This window comes from Epinephelus lanceolatus, chromosome 2 (assembly GCF_041903045.1).
Source record: "Epinephelus lanceolatus isolate andai-2023 chromosome 2, ASM4190304v1, whole genome shotgun sequence".
Taxonomy (NCBI): domain Eukaryota; kingdom Metazoa; phylum Chordata; class Actinopteri; order Perciformes; family Serranidae; genus Epinephelus; species Epinephelus lanceolatus.
This window is the reverse complement of record NC_135735.1, coordinates 50,238,312-50,251,023: the sequence shown is the minus strand read 5'-3', so window position 1 is coordinate 50,251,023 and position 12,712 is coordinate 50,238,312. Positions and strand designations below refer to the sequence as shown.

The following is a 12,712-nucleotide window of genomic DNA, read 5'->3' as shown; positions in this document are numbered from 1 at the left end:
CGGAGCAGTAGATGAGGAGAATTCTCCCATCACAACCGAGAAGGATCTGTCAGAGAGATAAGAACGAAACCATGCAAGGGCGGTGTCCTTAACACCGATGTGAGTTTCCAGGCGATTTAAAAGGATTTTGTGGTCAACAGTATCAAATGCAGAACTTAAATCTAGTAAAATTAGGATCGAGCAGGCCCCAGAATCAGCAGTAAGCAATAGGTCATTTGTGACTTCAATAAGAGCTGTTTCTGTGCTGTGGTAGGTTCGAAATCCAGATTGATATTGCTCAAAGATACTGCAGTTATTCATATGAGTAATAAGTTGAGATGCAACGCACTTTTCTAAAATTTTAGATAAAAAAGGTAGGTTTGAAATTGGTCTAAAATTGTTTAAAACAAAAGGGTCAAGGGTGGGTTTCTTCAGAAGGGGTCGAACGATCGCCTTTTTGAGGCCTAATGGAAAGGAGCCAGTAGTTAGTGAGCAGTTAATTAAAGACAGATTTTGAGGGCTGACTGTCTGAAATACCTCTTTGAGAAATCTAGTGGGGATAGTGTCTAACTGACAGGTGGAGGAATTTAAGTGGTGGGTTAACTCCTTTAAGTCTGACAGAGAGATTTGCTTAAAGTGGGGCAGATTTGTGGATGGTTCTGTAAAGGTGGGAAGATTTCTTGACGAAGGAGTGATATGAAGTCTAATGCCTTATATTTTATTGATAAAGTGGTGGAGAAACTGCTCACATTTTTCAGTGGAGGCTTCAATCGGCTGATTGGGTGGAGGGCTAACCACTGAATTTATTGCCTGAAATAAAACCCTGGGGCTGTGGCAGCTACAAGATCAGAAAAGTATGAGTATATTGCTTGCTTGACAGCTTGTTGATAGGCACACATCAGATTTTTGAGAATATCAAGCAAAGCCTTCAGCTTGTCTTTCTTCCATTTTCTTTCTGCTTTCCTGCGTTGCCTCTTTATATCCCTAGTGTAATCATTAAGCCAGGGGAGGGCCTTCTGTTTAGTTTGTTTACTTTTGATGGGGGCAATGTCATCAAGGACTGTCAGGCATGTGCTGTTAAAATGGTCCAGCAAGTCATCTACGGCTAGATCATTGCGGTTAAGGCTATTACTGGTAGAGGCAGCTAGAAACATACTGTTAAAATGACTAGCTGATTCAGAATTAAAAGACCGAAAGCGAGTACAAGTAGAAGGCTTGACAGCAGGAGGCAGGAGGAGAGTATGGAAGATGACAGCTTTGTGATCAGAGACATTAAATTCACGTAATTCAGTATTATCCAGGGAGACACAGTGAGACAGCACAAGGTCTAGAGTATGCCCCTTATTGTGAGTTGGATTTTTAACCAGTTGCTCAAGACTGAAAGACTCTAAAAGGGTAATAAAATCTGTGGTAAAACAAGAAGTGGAGGGGCAATACGTGGATATTAAAGTCGCCTCAGTGAGCACTATATCATAATTGACCATAATAAAAGAAAGAAATTCAGAAAACTCTTGAATAAAAACAGTGTTCGCCTTAGGCGGCCTATAGACTAACACACATAATATGGGGTGTTGGCCATTTAACAGAAAACCCAAAAACTCAAAATAGGAGAAAGTATTGAGAGAGACAGGGGAGCATTTATAGTTATTATTAAAGATAACAGCTACCCCACCTCCACGACCAGACAGTCTGGGTTGGCTGAGACATGAATAGTTAGGGGGACATGTTTCAGTAAGTGGAATAGTATAACCAGGGCTTAACCAGGACTCCGTGATAAGGAAGAAGTCAATATTGTTAGACATGATGAAATCCTGGCACAAAAAGGACTTGTTTGCAAGGGACCTCACATTAAGAAGACAGAAGACTGCAGCACTGCTATGGATGGCCTCAGTAGTAACAGTTGAAGGGTGAGACTGGTGATGAGCTGAAGTGAAGTCAGGCTTATGTGTTAGAGAGAGTGGGATGGGAACTAGATTTGCTCTTGTAGTCATACAACTGGGTTGGGAGGTGGCTTGATTAAATGAGATCCTGGTGGGTATGTTTTGGAGGAAGAGATCAGCAGGACCCGGAGAAAGATATTCTTCATTTTGGATGGGAGTGGCTTCTTGAGCAGGGCCATGCTGAGGTATGTATCAGTCAGAGTTAAAAGCAATATGGTTTATGAAATTTTGTATGAGCTGTTTAGTGACTTTTTGGTTTTGGATGCAGGCAGTCACGTTTGTAGAGGTCATGTCTGGTCCAAAAATAGTCTAAGTTACTGATAAAGCCATGCCCAGTTGCAGTGTAAAAGGATTTCGGCCATTCATGTACACTGTATAAACGACTGAAACGTTCAGGGCTTTTTGAAGTAGTGGGAATGGGACCAGAAAAAATGCAGGTTTTACCAAGGCTCTGGATTGTAACCGCGAGAGACTCTAGTTGATCGCGGAGTGCGATTGATTGTCTGATCATGACATCATTAGTACACACATGTACGATCAGCGTGTGGACAGAAGGGTGGAGGTCTGTGAGCAATGGGGTCAGTTCATTGAGATCTGCAACTTTGGCACCAGCAAGGCTGTAAGTGATTGCGCCTGGGAGCTCAATGGATCTTGTTATGGAGTCGCCAATTATAAGGATCTTGGGTTGCCTGTTCTTACAACCATCACTGTAGACGGAGAGTTTGGAGGAGAGATGTTGCTGAATGCCGCTAGCGGCATTAGCTGGGATTACACACTGGCCAGGAGAGTCGATTGAGATAGATGCACCTGGTGAATGGCTGCTTCGATGATGTCATCACTGGACGCCGCAGTGACCGGTGCTCCGCTGGGCAGGCGAGACGATGGCAGGGGACCAGCAGTAGCACACTCTGAGTTTAAGACAACAGGGGGAGAGAAACATCTACGGCGTTTTCCACGAGATTCTGGGCTCGTTGGGGATTTACGACGCTTTCCTTTTATGTTGGAGCGAGTCGGGATAAGCTGCTCCGGAGCAGTCGATGGAGCCACTAGCTCTGTTTGCTTTTCCAGCGGTGTAAAAAAGTTTGACAGTGGGATCAGGTCCTCATCTCCGTCCGGTGAGAACAGCGGGAGAGAAATCCTTCTCTGTTTCTTCACAGCTGACGCCCAGGAGAGAGGATGAGCAGCCGATGGACCTGGATTTTCGGTATTTGCCGGATACACAGGGCTGTTGGGCACATCCTGCTGCAGCACATCTAGCCAGGAGAGGAGCAGAGTTTGCCTCTGGAGGACAACATCCAGGAGGTTCTCAATGTGGCGGAGTTCAGACCTCAGACTGGACAGCTCGGACTCCATTATGTATCTTTTCCCGTCCGTTATGTGTTGGTGTTTCTGAGCTGCAGGTCCCGTAGTGACCTGTCTCTTTATCCAATGATAAAGTTGTTATACGTTTTTAACTGTATGCAGCATGATCAATATTATTGTGTTACATAATAGTATCAGTAGCTTATTTAAATTAATGATGATATCATTAGGCTATAGAAATAGGCTCAATTTAGACTTGTGGTCCATCATTACATTTTAATTTATCATTATAAACTGAAATTTATGGTTTTTAAACTCAAAATTTTTTGGAGTAATGAAATATAAAATCTAGTAGTAAAAAACTTGTTTGGATAATAGTTCAAATAAACACAAGAAGTTTGTGCTCTAGAGAAAGGATCTACACTCAGTGAATAACCTAAGCCCTATGATAAGCTAATATGACTAATTGCAAATTACTCCTACAAGCAGTCCGGACCACTTGTACATTTTGTTAACGCCTAAGAGAAAATTCAGATTTAAAGAAACTTCTCTGGAAAAAAGTGCATTGGGCCCAGTGGCATCAGGTGCCAGACGAGGAAGTTGTATTTCATCAGTTTTGCCACTCTGTGAAATTGAAGAAGACCTGTTTTGTTTCTCCTTGTGTGTTTGTGCAGGTAACCTGTTTTAATGAGCTAGAGGTGATGATCCATCCTGACGGAGTGATCCCTGTGCTGACCTTCCTGAGGGACCACACCAACGCACAGTTCAGGAACATGATTGACCTGACTGCTGTCGACATCCCAACACGCCAGAACCGCTTTGAGGTAGCTGTCTCACACACACACAGACCCAGAGACACACCCTAAGGATGTCCCAGTCCATTCTCAAAGATTGGTATCTGGGCTGATCAAGGCATTTGTTAAATGATTGGGATCAGCGATAGTGAGCCACATAGAGTTCGATCCGGCTCCTTTGTTTTACACAGATACTTTTACTCGTGAAGCTTTTATGCACAGCAACGCGGAGTGCTGCTGTCTTCAACTCTCTGCTGTTTGACTCCTCCACTCAACTAAGCTCAGTGTGTAAGAGCAGGGGCTGTACCCTGCCATGGCGAATACCACATGCCGTAAGTAACAACAAAATGCAGCATGAGACCATTTATTTATGGTATTTACCGAGGTTGAGTCAGGCCGACTGATGTCACCTGCAACTCAGCTGGTCAAATTGCCAGCGGCTGGTTTTAAAACATAAGGTATGTCGCCTGTTTCCACAGCCAGTCAGGTTGTAGTGAAGTCCCCTGGTAAAGTGAAAATGACTGCAGACTGCGTGTTCGCTTGCTGCAGCAGGTGCTCTGTCCCCGCTGAGCCCTCTGTTTCTGTCCTCATGTGTGCTGGTGTTGGACAGTGGACCACTGCTGCAGCTCGCTGTATGTGCTTATGCCCTGCCCACACACACATTCTCATTGACTAACTAAATGGTGCTGCTTACTAATATTATTGTGGCATATTTATTATGAATACAGTCCATCTGATGCCCGATATGTTTTTCACCATTTCATTACTACTACAAATGCAACTGTAGCTAGTATCTCATTCCTCATTCATATGTCAAGAAATCACAAATTATATTCAGCCACAAAATAAGCCTGAAAAGCTGGAAATCAGAACGGAAGTACAGAGAGTTGTTACATTGATTCACTGGCTCCTCTAGTTGCATTGATGTGAACTGGCAGGTTTTTAGAACGTTGCAGAACAAGGCATTGCAAGTAGTTGCACGTTTAAACTCGTCTCTATTTTTAGTCAAACACCTGAGTACTTAAATTTGTAGATAAACGTCTTGGAGGTTGTACAGTGGAAGTTTAAGGTTTGAGGTTGTTCACCTATATTAAATAATGTGATGTGTGTTGAGGTGAGTTTGGAGATGAAGCTGTAATTTAGAAACTTGGCATTTCCAGTGCAAACCTCCTTACAGTGACTGGCGCTCCATCTAAAGTCAGTGAAATCATTTAACCATGATTACTTCAGGTTATAATTAGGGGTGTAACAATCCATTGATCTGGATCAATATATCGATTCAATGATCAGCGATATCCAATATGATCAATGCAAAGTGAAAACATCAATCCATATCATTATCTTTAGGTTATGCCTTCATTTTGAAATTTGTGTCACCATCAAACAGCAGCAGGCAGATGACAAGCAGCCAAGAGAAAGACGATGAGGACAACGTTATTTACCCAGAAATAAATCAGCAGTGTGGAAAGATTGATTTTGGAGAACATACAGGTGAACAGACAGAGTGTAGGCATATGTAAACAATGCAGTTCTGAGATAAGACATGGCATGCCTACCATTAGCTGCTCTGTTTCTTTTGTTTGTAATTTTCTTTTTATTTGAATTCAAAAAAGAAATTATCTGGTACAAAGCCACTTGCACAGTACACTTTTTTGTAATTGACAAAACAACACCATGCGGACAAATAAATAGACAAAAAATAATAATAGAAAAAAAAATGTGCAGATGAGCTGCTCTGTTTCAACATGTTTGACTGAAAAAAACATGCAAGCTGGCTGAAATTCAACTGTGCTCTTCTGTCTGGAGATGCAGTGACTTAAACCAGACATTGGGTGAGAAAAATAATAACGTTACATATAATTTGTTAAGCTGTAAGTAGAGGAAAAAAGTCAGCTAGCCGCTAGGCTAAATTATGTAATGTAAACATCCATTATCTTATAATAAGTGACTAGCAAAAAATAACTGTTTTATTTTGAAAATTGACCAGATACTCTCGTCTTTTCTGTGCGTGACTAGGGTTGGGATCCGGATCCGGTTCTTTTTTGGAACCGGGACCAAAGTTCCAGTTCCGGAACCGGTTCCATCACATTTGGTGTAGTGGTTCCTGCAAACGGTTCCTAGATTGTCACGTGCATTTCCATTAGAGTGCAGCACGGGCCGCATATTTCTGTCCGAACCCGACCGAGCCCGACATTATCTAATCACTAAAGCACTGAGTTTGTGTCACACAGTTGTCATGGTTACAGGCTATTTAACAGGCCGGGCGCGCGCCGTGGGTGCTGCGGAGAGGGAGACTTCTCGTGTTTGAGACGGGAGCGGGCGGCGGGAGCGGGCGGCGGGAGCGGGCGGCGGGAGGTCCGACGCTTCTAGCGAGGGGAGAGGGAGAAATATAACAAAATAAGATAAAATAGGAGAAATCTGTCTCCCTCTTTTATTTAATTTTCAGCGTTTAATCAAGGTGGAGGCGGGCGGCAGGAGGTCCGAGGCTTCCAGCGAGGGGAGCGGTAGAAACAAACAGCCAGTGTGTCTGTGTGTGTTATGTTCAGGTGTTGTCATGTAAATAACAGTGGCCAAGCATGAATGCATATAAGTATTTTTTATTACATTGCTGTGGTTAATTTGAGGTAATAGTGTTACTGTAGAAATCAGAGAATCACTTTTTGTTGTTATATATTCTCAGGGAGATGATACAAGCTCTAAATCTGAAATACACACCACACACAAATGTGTATTTTCATCTAATTGTACTGTGCTGCAACAGTTAGAATAAAGTTTTTGTATTTGTATGATTGCATTTGTGTTTATTATATACTTGTTAGGATTTTAACGATTCCAATTCCTTACCGATTCCTACATTATATTCATTATACTTGCTATACTTAAACAAGTCCCAACCCTACGCGTGACTTCCCGTTGGTCTGTGCAAATTGACGTGCCGTTGCGCGGTGTCAAAAATAGACCCTGGCACGTATTTTTGAGCAGCTCAGCCGAGAAACTGAGCCGCTTCTAGGTCGCGGTTGGTGGAGCAGCTTACATTGACTTAAATGGCCGCTGTTAGCTCCGGCACCCGCGCCTCAGCCGGATCGCGCACGCCATGGATCTAGTGGGTTGCCATAAATGGGCCTGTCCCAGAGGCATTCAACTACCAGAGGGCTTTTGAAATCTTCTTTTCGAAGCTGCCTAAAATTATTAAATGCTCTGATTCAGGGTGCCATACTTACAAATCGTGAGGGAGGGAAGGAGGAAAGCAGTGATTTGTGTTTGTGTGTAATTAATTTGAGTCTTACCTTTTGTTTTCTTTTCATATTGCGTATTTTGTATTGTTTTGCATATTTGTAACTATGTTTGTGAGTGAGAAGTTTTAAAAGAATATTTTGTCTGCACATGATTTAAAATGATAAAATAGTCCCCCATAGTCATTTTTCTTTTGATTACTGACATGTTTAACCACTAATCCTTAGCTGTATTTTAAGTGTAACCCTTCACCATAATGTACCACTATCAGTAAAAATAAAACATTTTTCACTCATGAAAAGCACAAAGATGTTGAAATCTAGGCATATTCTGCCATCATAACTTGGCTCTCAAAATTCACCAGATTGGTGCCTTTAAATCAAATATATACAAAATTTTCTCCCAGGGGAGCATGCCCCCGGACCCCCCTACAGGGTTCGAGCAGCTTAGTTATCTCTCTTATCACCCAGACTGCTGAAATGGTAAGTCAAAAGAAGGTGGGAAGTTGAACACAATGCAACTTGGAGGTTATTTCTATCCATTCTCTTTAACGTGTGTATGGGATGCATAGAAGTCCATGCCCAAAATAGAAAAATACAGCTGGGCTGTTGAAGTGTAACACCCAACACACTAATGGTATAAGATATAAACAAACACAAAATTGACAATAACCACTATAAACCACCATGTTTTCAACAGACACATTATAAACATTAACAAACAGTGAAATTTGTGTTTTGGAACATAAAACGGCAAACTTAACTGCAAACTACAAATTACATTAAATTAGCACAAGACATGATGGGAAATGTGGGCATCGCTGCAGTAATGTGAGGAAAAACTCCCACTAGCCGCTAAGCTACTTTGAATAATGTAAAATGTCTTAGGCTTGTGCTAATAACGTTGGCTTGTTGTGGAAAACGTGTCCAGCAAAAGCCAAGTGTTTTATCTGTGAATCTTGTGAGTTATAATGGAACTGATTTGTGTACTTGTGTTTGAAAGTGTCTCTATAAGACCATGTTTAATGTGTGTTTTAGGTGTGTTTTGAATCAGTCAAACTTTATAGCACAGCACAGGAACGCTGACTGATGTTTTGGAGGTTGAACTGCAGAGTGACAAAGATACATCACCACACAAGTATATCATGTATTTAGGGAACGTCCTCAGGTTGACATGTTGTAATCAGTCTTATGTATTACTGTCGCAAGGGAACAATAGTTTCACACATACAGGACCTGTATGAATCTAGAAAGCAACTAATTGGAACTCCGAAAAAGTGCAAATACTCTGACATTAACTGGGGATCATTGGATGTCAGTGAGTAATCAAAATTATATCAGAGTAACTGCACTGTCTCAACTGAAAATGGTACCCTTCCAAAAACAACAACAAAAACCGACTGTATTTCACAGGAAAAGCACTCCTTCCTCTTAAGTCATGGTTTCAGAATACACTGTTGTACCAGTGCAGCACTGATTTGAAAAAACATAAATCTAAAAGTCAAGATCATAAAGTGAATTTGATTGCCAACCAAGAGACTCTGGTAAGAATTGCTTCACCATGTTAATATGGACTTCAAAACTATATTGAAATGCAAAATAATGGAATTTTCAACATGCCAATAAAAATGCAATTATTCCCAATTATCTATTGAAATTCATAGATTAATTGTAATTTAAAAAATTAATTGTTTGACAGCCCTAATTTTAAACCGTTTGTCGGTATGTCCGTTGTACCAAGAGCAACACTTGGACAGTAAAGCGTTATTTGTCATACATTCTCTTCTAAAACCACATTTTATGGGTAGAATTAAAATACTTATGTGCAGGGGCCCTCCTGGTTTACTAAGATGCATATCATCCAAATGAGCTTTCTGAATGTTTGTACAGTATAGTGAGAATGTGTTTGTGCTGCTTTACAGATTGTGTACAACCTGCTGTCGCTGCGATACAACTCTCGTATCCGAATTAAGACATACACAGATGAGTTGACGCCGGTAGACTCTGCAGTGCCGGTGCACATGGCCGCCAACTGGTACGAGAGGGAGGTGAGTCACAACCTGGAGGCCCAATCTGGAGAGTCACTACAGTGCTATTCTGATTCTGATGACTTTCTGGCAGTGACACAAACTCTGTGTGTGTGTGTGTGTGTGGGTGTAGGTGTGGGACATGTTTGGTGTGTTCTTCTCAAATCACCCAGACCTGAGGCGTATTCTGACAGACTACGGCTTTGAGGGTCACCCCTTCAGGAAGGACTTCCCTCTCTCAGGATACGTAGAGGTGAGTGCTGCCAGCAGCATGTCGCCTCTGTCCGCTTTATTTAACTTCATCAATCTGTTATCATTTCTAACTGTAATGGCAGAATGTCAGTATGACAAGAGGATGGAAGTTGTGCCCAGACACTTAAAATCACAAACACTGCTGGATCCTGTAATTTATTTGTTAAAGGGATAGTACACCCAAAAATGAAAATTCAGCCATTATCTACTCACCCATATGCCGAGGGAGGCTCAGGTGAAGTTTTAGAGTCCTCACATCCTTGCCGAGATCCCTGTGGAGAGTGGGTAGCAGCACAACTCCACCTAATGCAGGCTGACGGCGCCCCAGATTAAAACGTTCAAAAAACACATAATTGAAACCACAAAATATCTCCATACTGCTCGTCCGTTGTGATCCAAGTGTCCTGAAGCCCAGACATAAAAAGTTGTTTGGAAAAACGTCATTTAAACTCTGTTTATAGCCTCATTGTAGCCTGTAGCTCTAACTGCCTCTCTGTATACTGCACTCATGTGTGTGCGCTTGCACGAGACCTGGACACACGGGCACCACCTTCATGTGTGTTCACGTGCTTTTGCTAGTCTTGCGCGCAAGTGTGCACACATGAGCACAGTGTACAGAGAGGCAGTTAGAGCTGGGGCCAAAATTATTACTTTAACAGTTAAGACACTCAGATACTGGCATATTGTCAATAAGAAAAAAATTAATAACACAAAAAACGTCAGTAATGTAATGTTATGCTCCATCATAAGACTGCAGCTTGCTCTTTTTTATACAGGGCAGGCACAACAGACTGACTAAAATCGTAGCATTCTGGTGTCTGTTGTCAGAGTGGCACTGATTAATCATGTTAAAGCAACAGATAAACAGTCCGTATGCAGGGCCGGGATGTGTTGGCTGAAATACAGTTTCGAAACCCATCAGCTAAGGGTATGAGTATTTTAAGGATGAGCATGAGTGGGCTCAACATAAAGAATACTTGCTGCCGCCCTTCCCACAGGTGAACGTTACATTTATTTATATAAATGTATAACAGTCGATGAGAGTCTGCACACACATACCAGGGCTTGACGCTAACTTTTTTCCCAAGGAGCACATGTGCTCCTAAGTTGAAAAAGTAAGGAGTGCACAAAGAACTTTAGGGGCACAGTGTAAATTGATCAAATAATGTGTTTTCCGTAATAAACGTGATGCAAATAGACATTTACAAACAAAATTATTTAATGAATTTGTATACAAAATCATCAAGTTTTGAAAAAATGTTGCGATTTAATTTTGTCTTTAATGTGATCTTATATATATTATCTTTGCAATATGATTATCTTATAGCCTATAATGTTCAGTTTTTCCTCATCCCTCAATTGGGACCCATGGTACAATACCAGTGAAAGTATCATGGTTCTGAGGCAGATGTGCCTTTTGTCATTTATAAAAAGATAAATCACTTTTCTATAATACATCACTGATATTTCAATGGAATAAATTACTTATTGACTTATTCATACTTCAAAAACAGCATCAATAAGTGATTAACATAGGGTGGATCAAAATAAAATAAATAAATGAAATAAAAATCAACCAGCCACCCTCCTCCCCTGACAGTCCCTTCATAAGTAACGAACAGTCCCTAAAGTTTCTCCTCTGATACGACACATACTGTGTGCCGCCATGGCTCAGCTGTTCAGGTACTTTTGTGCAGTCATGACAACAAGTTATTCACCTGGAGCCGGACTTCTTCGCCAGTAAGCCGTTATAATGTGCCGCCATATTTGACAGGAATACGTATTCCTGTCCGTGTCTGTGACCCCCGTTCAACCCACAACCGGCGGGATTCGCCGTTATTGTTTATCGCCACACTGCTGACATTTTACTCTGTCCGTCACCGCACGCTGTTTGATTGCGTTATCAAAACACGCCGCTATTATTCGGCCTTGCTTTTCACTTATTCCACCGAATACCGAATGTGTGTGTTTTTTTTTTGTGTGTTTTTTTTTTTTTGCAATATTCGGCCAAATATATTCGGTGCATCCCTAAATAGGAGCCTTCCCCCACTCCCCACTCCCCTCACCGCTGTTCTCCTCACTATACTGGCTGCTGCGCTGTGCAAGTGCACAGATGTCTCAGAGTGGTGGTGCACTTGCAAATGTTTTGAAGGAGCAGCAGCGACGGCAATAATAACGAATGTAGCGGAAACACTGATGTTATTACTATCCTAAAACATTCTCCAGGTCCTCTGAAACTCTGCAGGACTTACTTCCACCCTGCCCAGCAGCGGTACCGTGGCGAACGATCCCTAACTGCGGGGAGAACGGAGCAGGCCTCCCTGGAGGTCCGCCGCTTTTCCCGGTCCGTCTCCTCCACACTTGGACTTATTTCCACACTGCCGACAGTGGGACTATAGGCCTATTCACTGTGCCGACAGTGGCTTGGAAAACCGGCCATAACGCCAGGGCCTGCCCTGCCTGCGAAGCGCAGCGCACCGAAATTCTCCCGCAAGCCAGAGCACTTCCATTCACATCAGACGCACATTTCTCCACGCTGGTCGACAAGCGGTTCTGCTCCCAGCTGTTGTCTTCGTCACATTTGGGGCTGTTTTTCCATCATGGGTAACTACCCAGCTTGACACATTAGCTCGCGGCTCGTGCAGAAAATAGACCAGCCGCCGAAATGATCGCTGCAGGGCCGGCGGCGGAGCTGTGCGGTGCGGCCGGTGTGGATGACACAATCGGTTAACATGGGCGCCGAAAGGAAACTGGCTTCACTTCTCGGCGCTTCGAGGCTATTCGCGGCACTTACGCGGGCGGTGTGGTTCTTAACCGTGTCACATGGGGAAGAGGGAAGGCGGCTGGAGTTCCTCCAATATTTGCGGTTAGATTATCTTATTTTTTCAATGACAAAAATATAGGCTGCTTCAGCTGATTTTTTAATGCGCACACGTGCCCCTAAATATTTTTTACAGTTCGCACACACCTATTTTTAGTCGCAAATGCGAGTGAAACGCTCGCACTGTCGAGCCCTACATACACATAACATGGCTAACATTAACTAATGGTTATTGACAGGTTTAATGACAGAGTCAAGCTGTTTCATTGTGATGTGTTGGGACCATTAAACTTCTCAGTGTTGGATGTTAGCCACTGCTGCTATGTTAGCTTGTGCTACCAGGCAGATGGGGAACTGACTCTGG

General features: G+C 42.5%; 1 protein-coding gene across 1 annotated transcript in view; it reads left to right on the top strand.

Moving 5' to 3' along the window:
• ndufs3 (NADH:ubiquinone oxidoreductase core subunit S3) overlaps nucleotides 1–12,712 on the top strand; it is a 39,871-nt gene that overhangs the window by 26,318 nt on the left and 841 nt on the right. Inside the window, exons 4-6 of the mRNA XM_033642605.2 lie at nucleotides 3,896–4,045; nucleotides 9,171–9,296; nucleotides 9,409–9,528. Coding sequence (XP_033498496.1) covers nucleotides 3,896–4,045; nucleotides 9,171–9,296; nucleotides 9,409–9,528 — 396 coding nt within the window. The remainder of the gene's footprint in view (nucleotides 1–3,895; nucleotides 4,046–9,170; nucleotides 9,297–9,408; nucleotides 9,529–12,712) is intronic.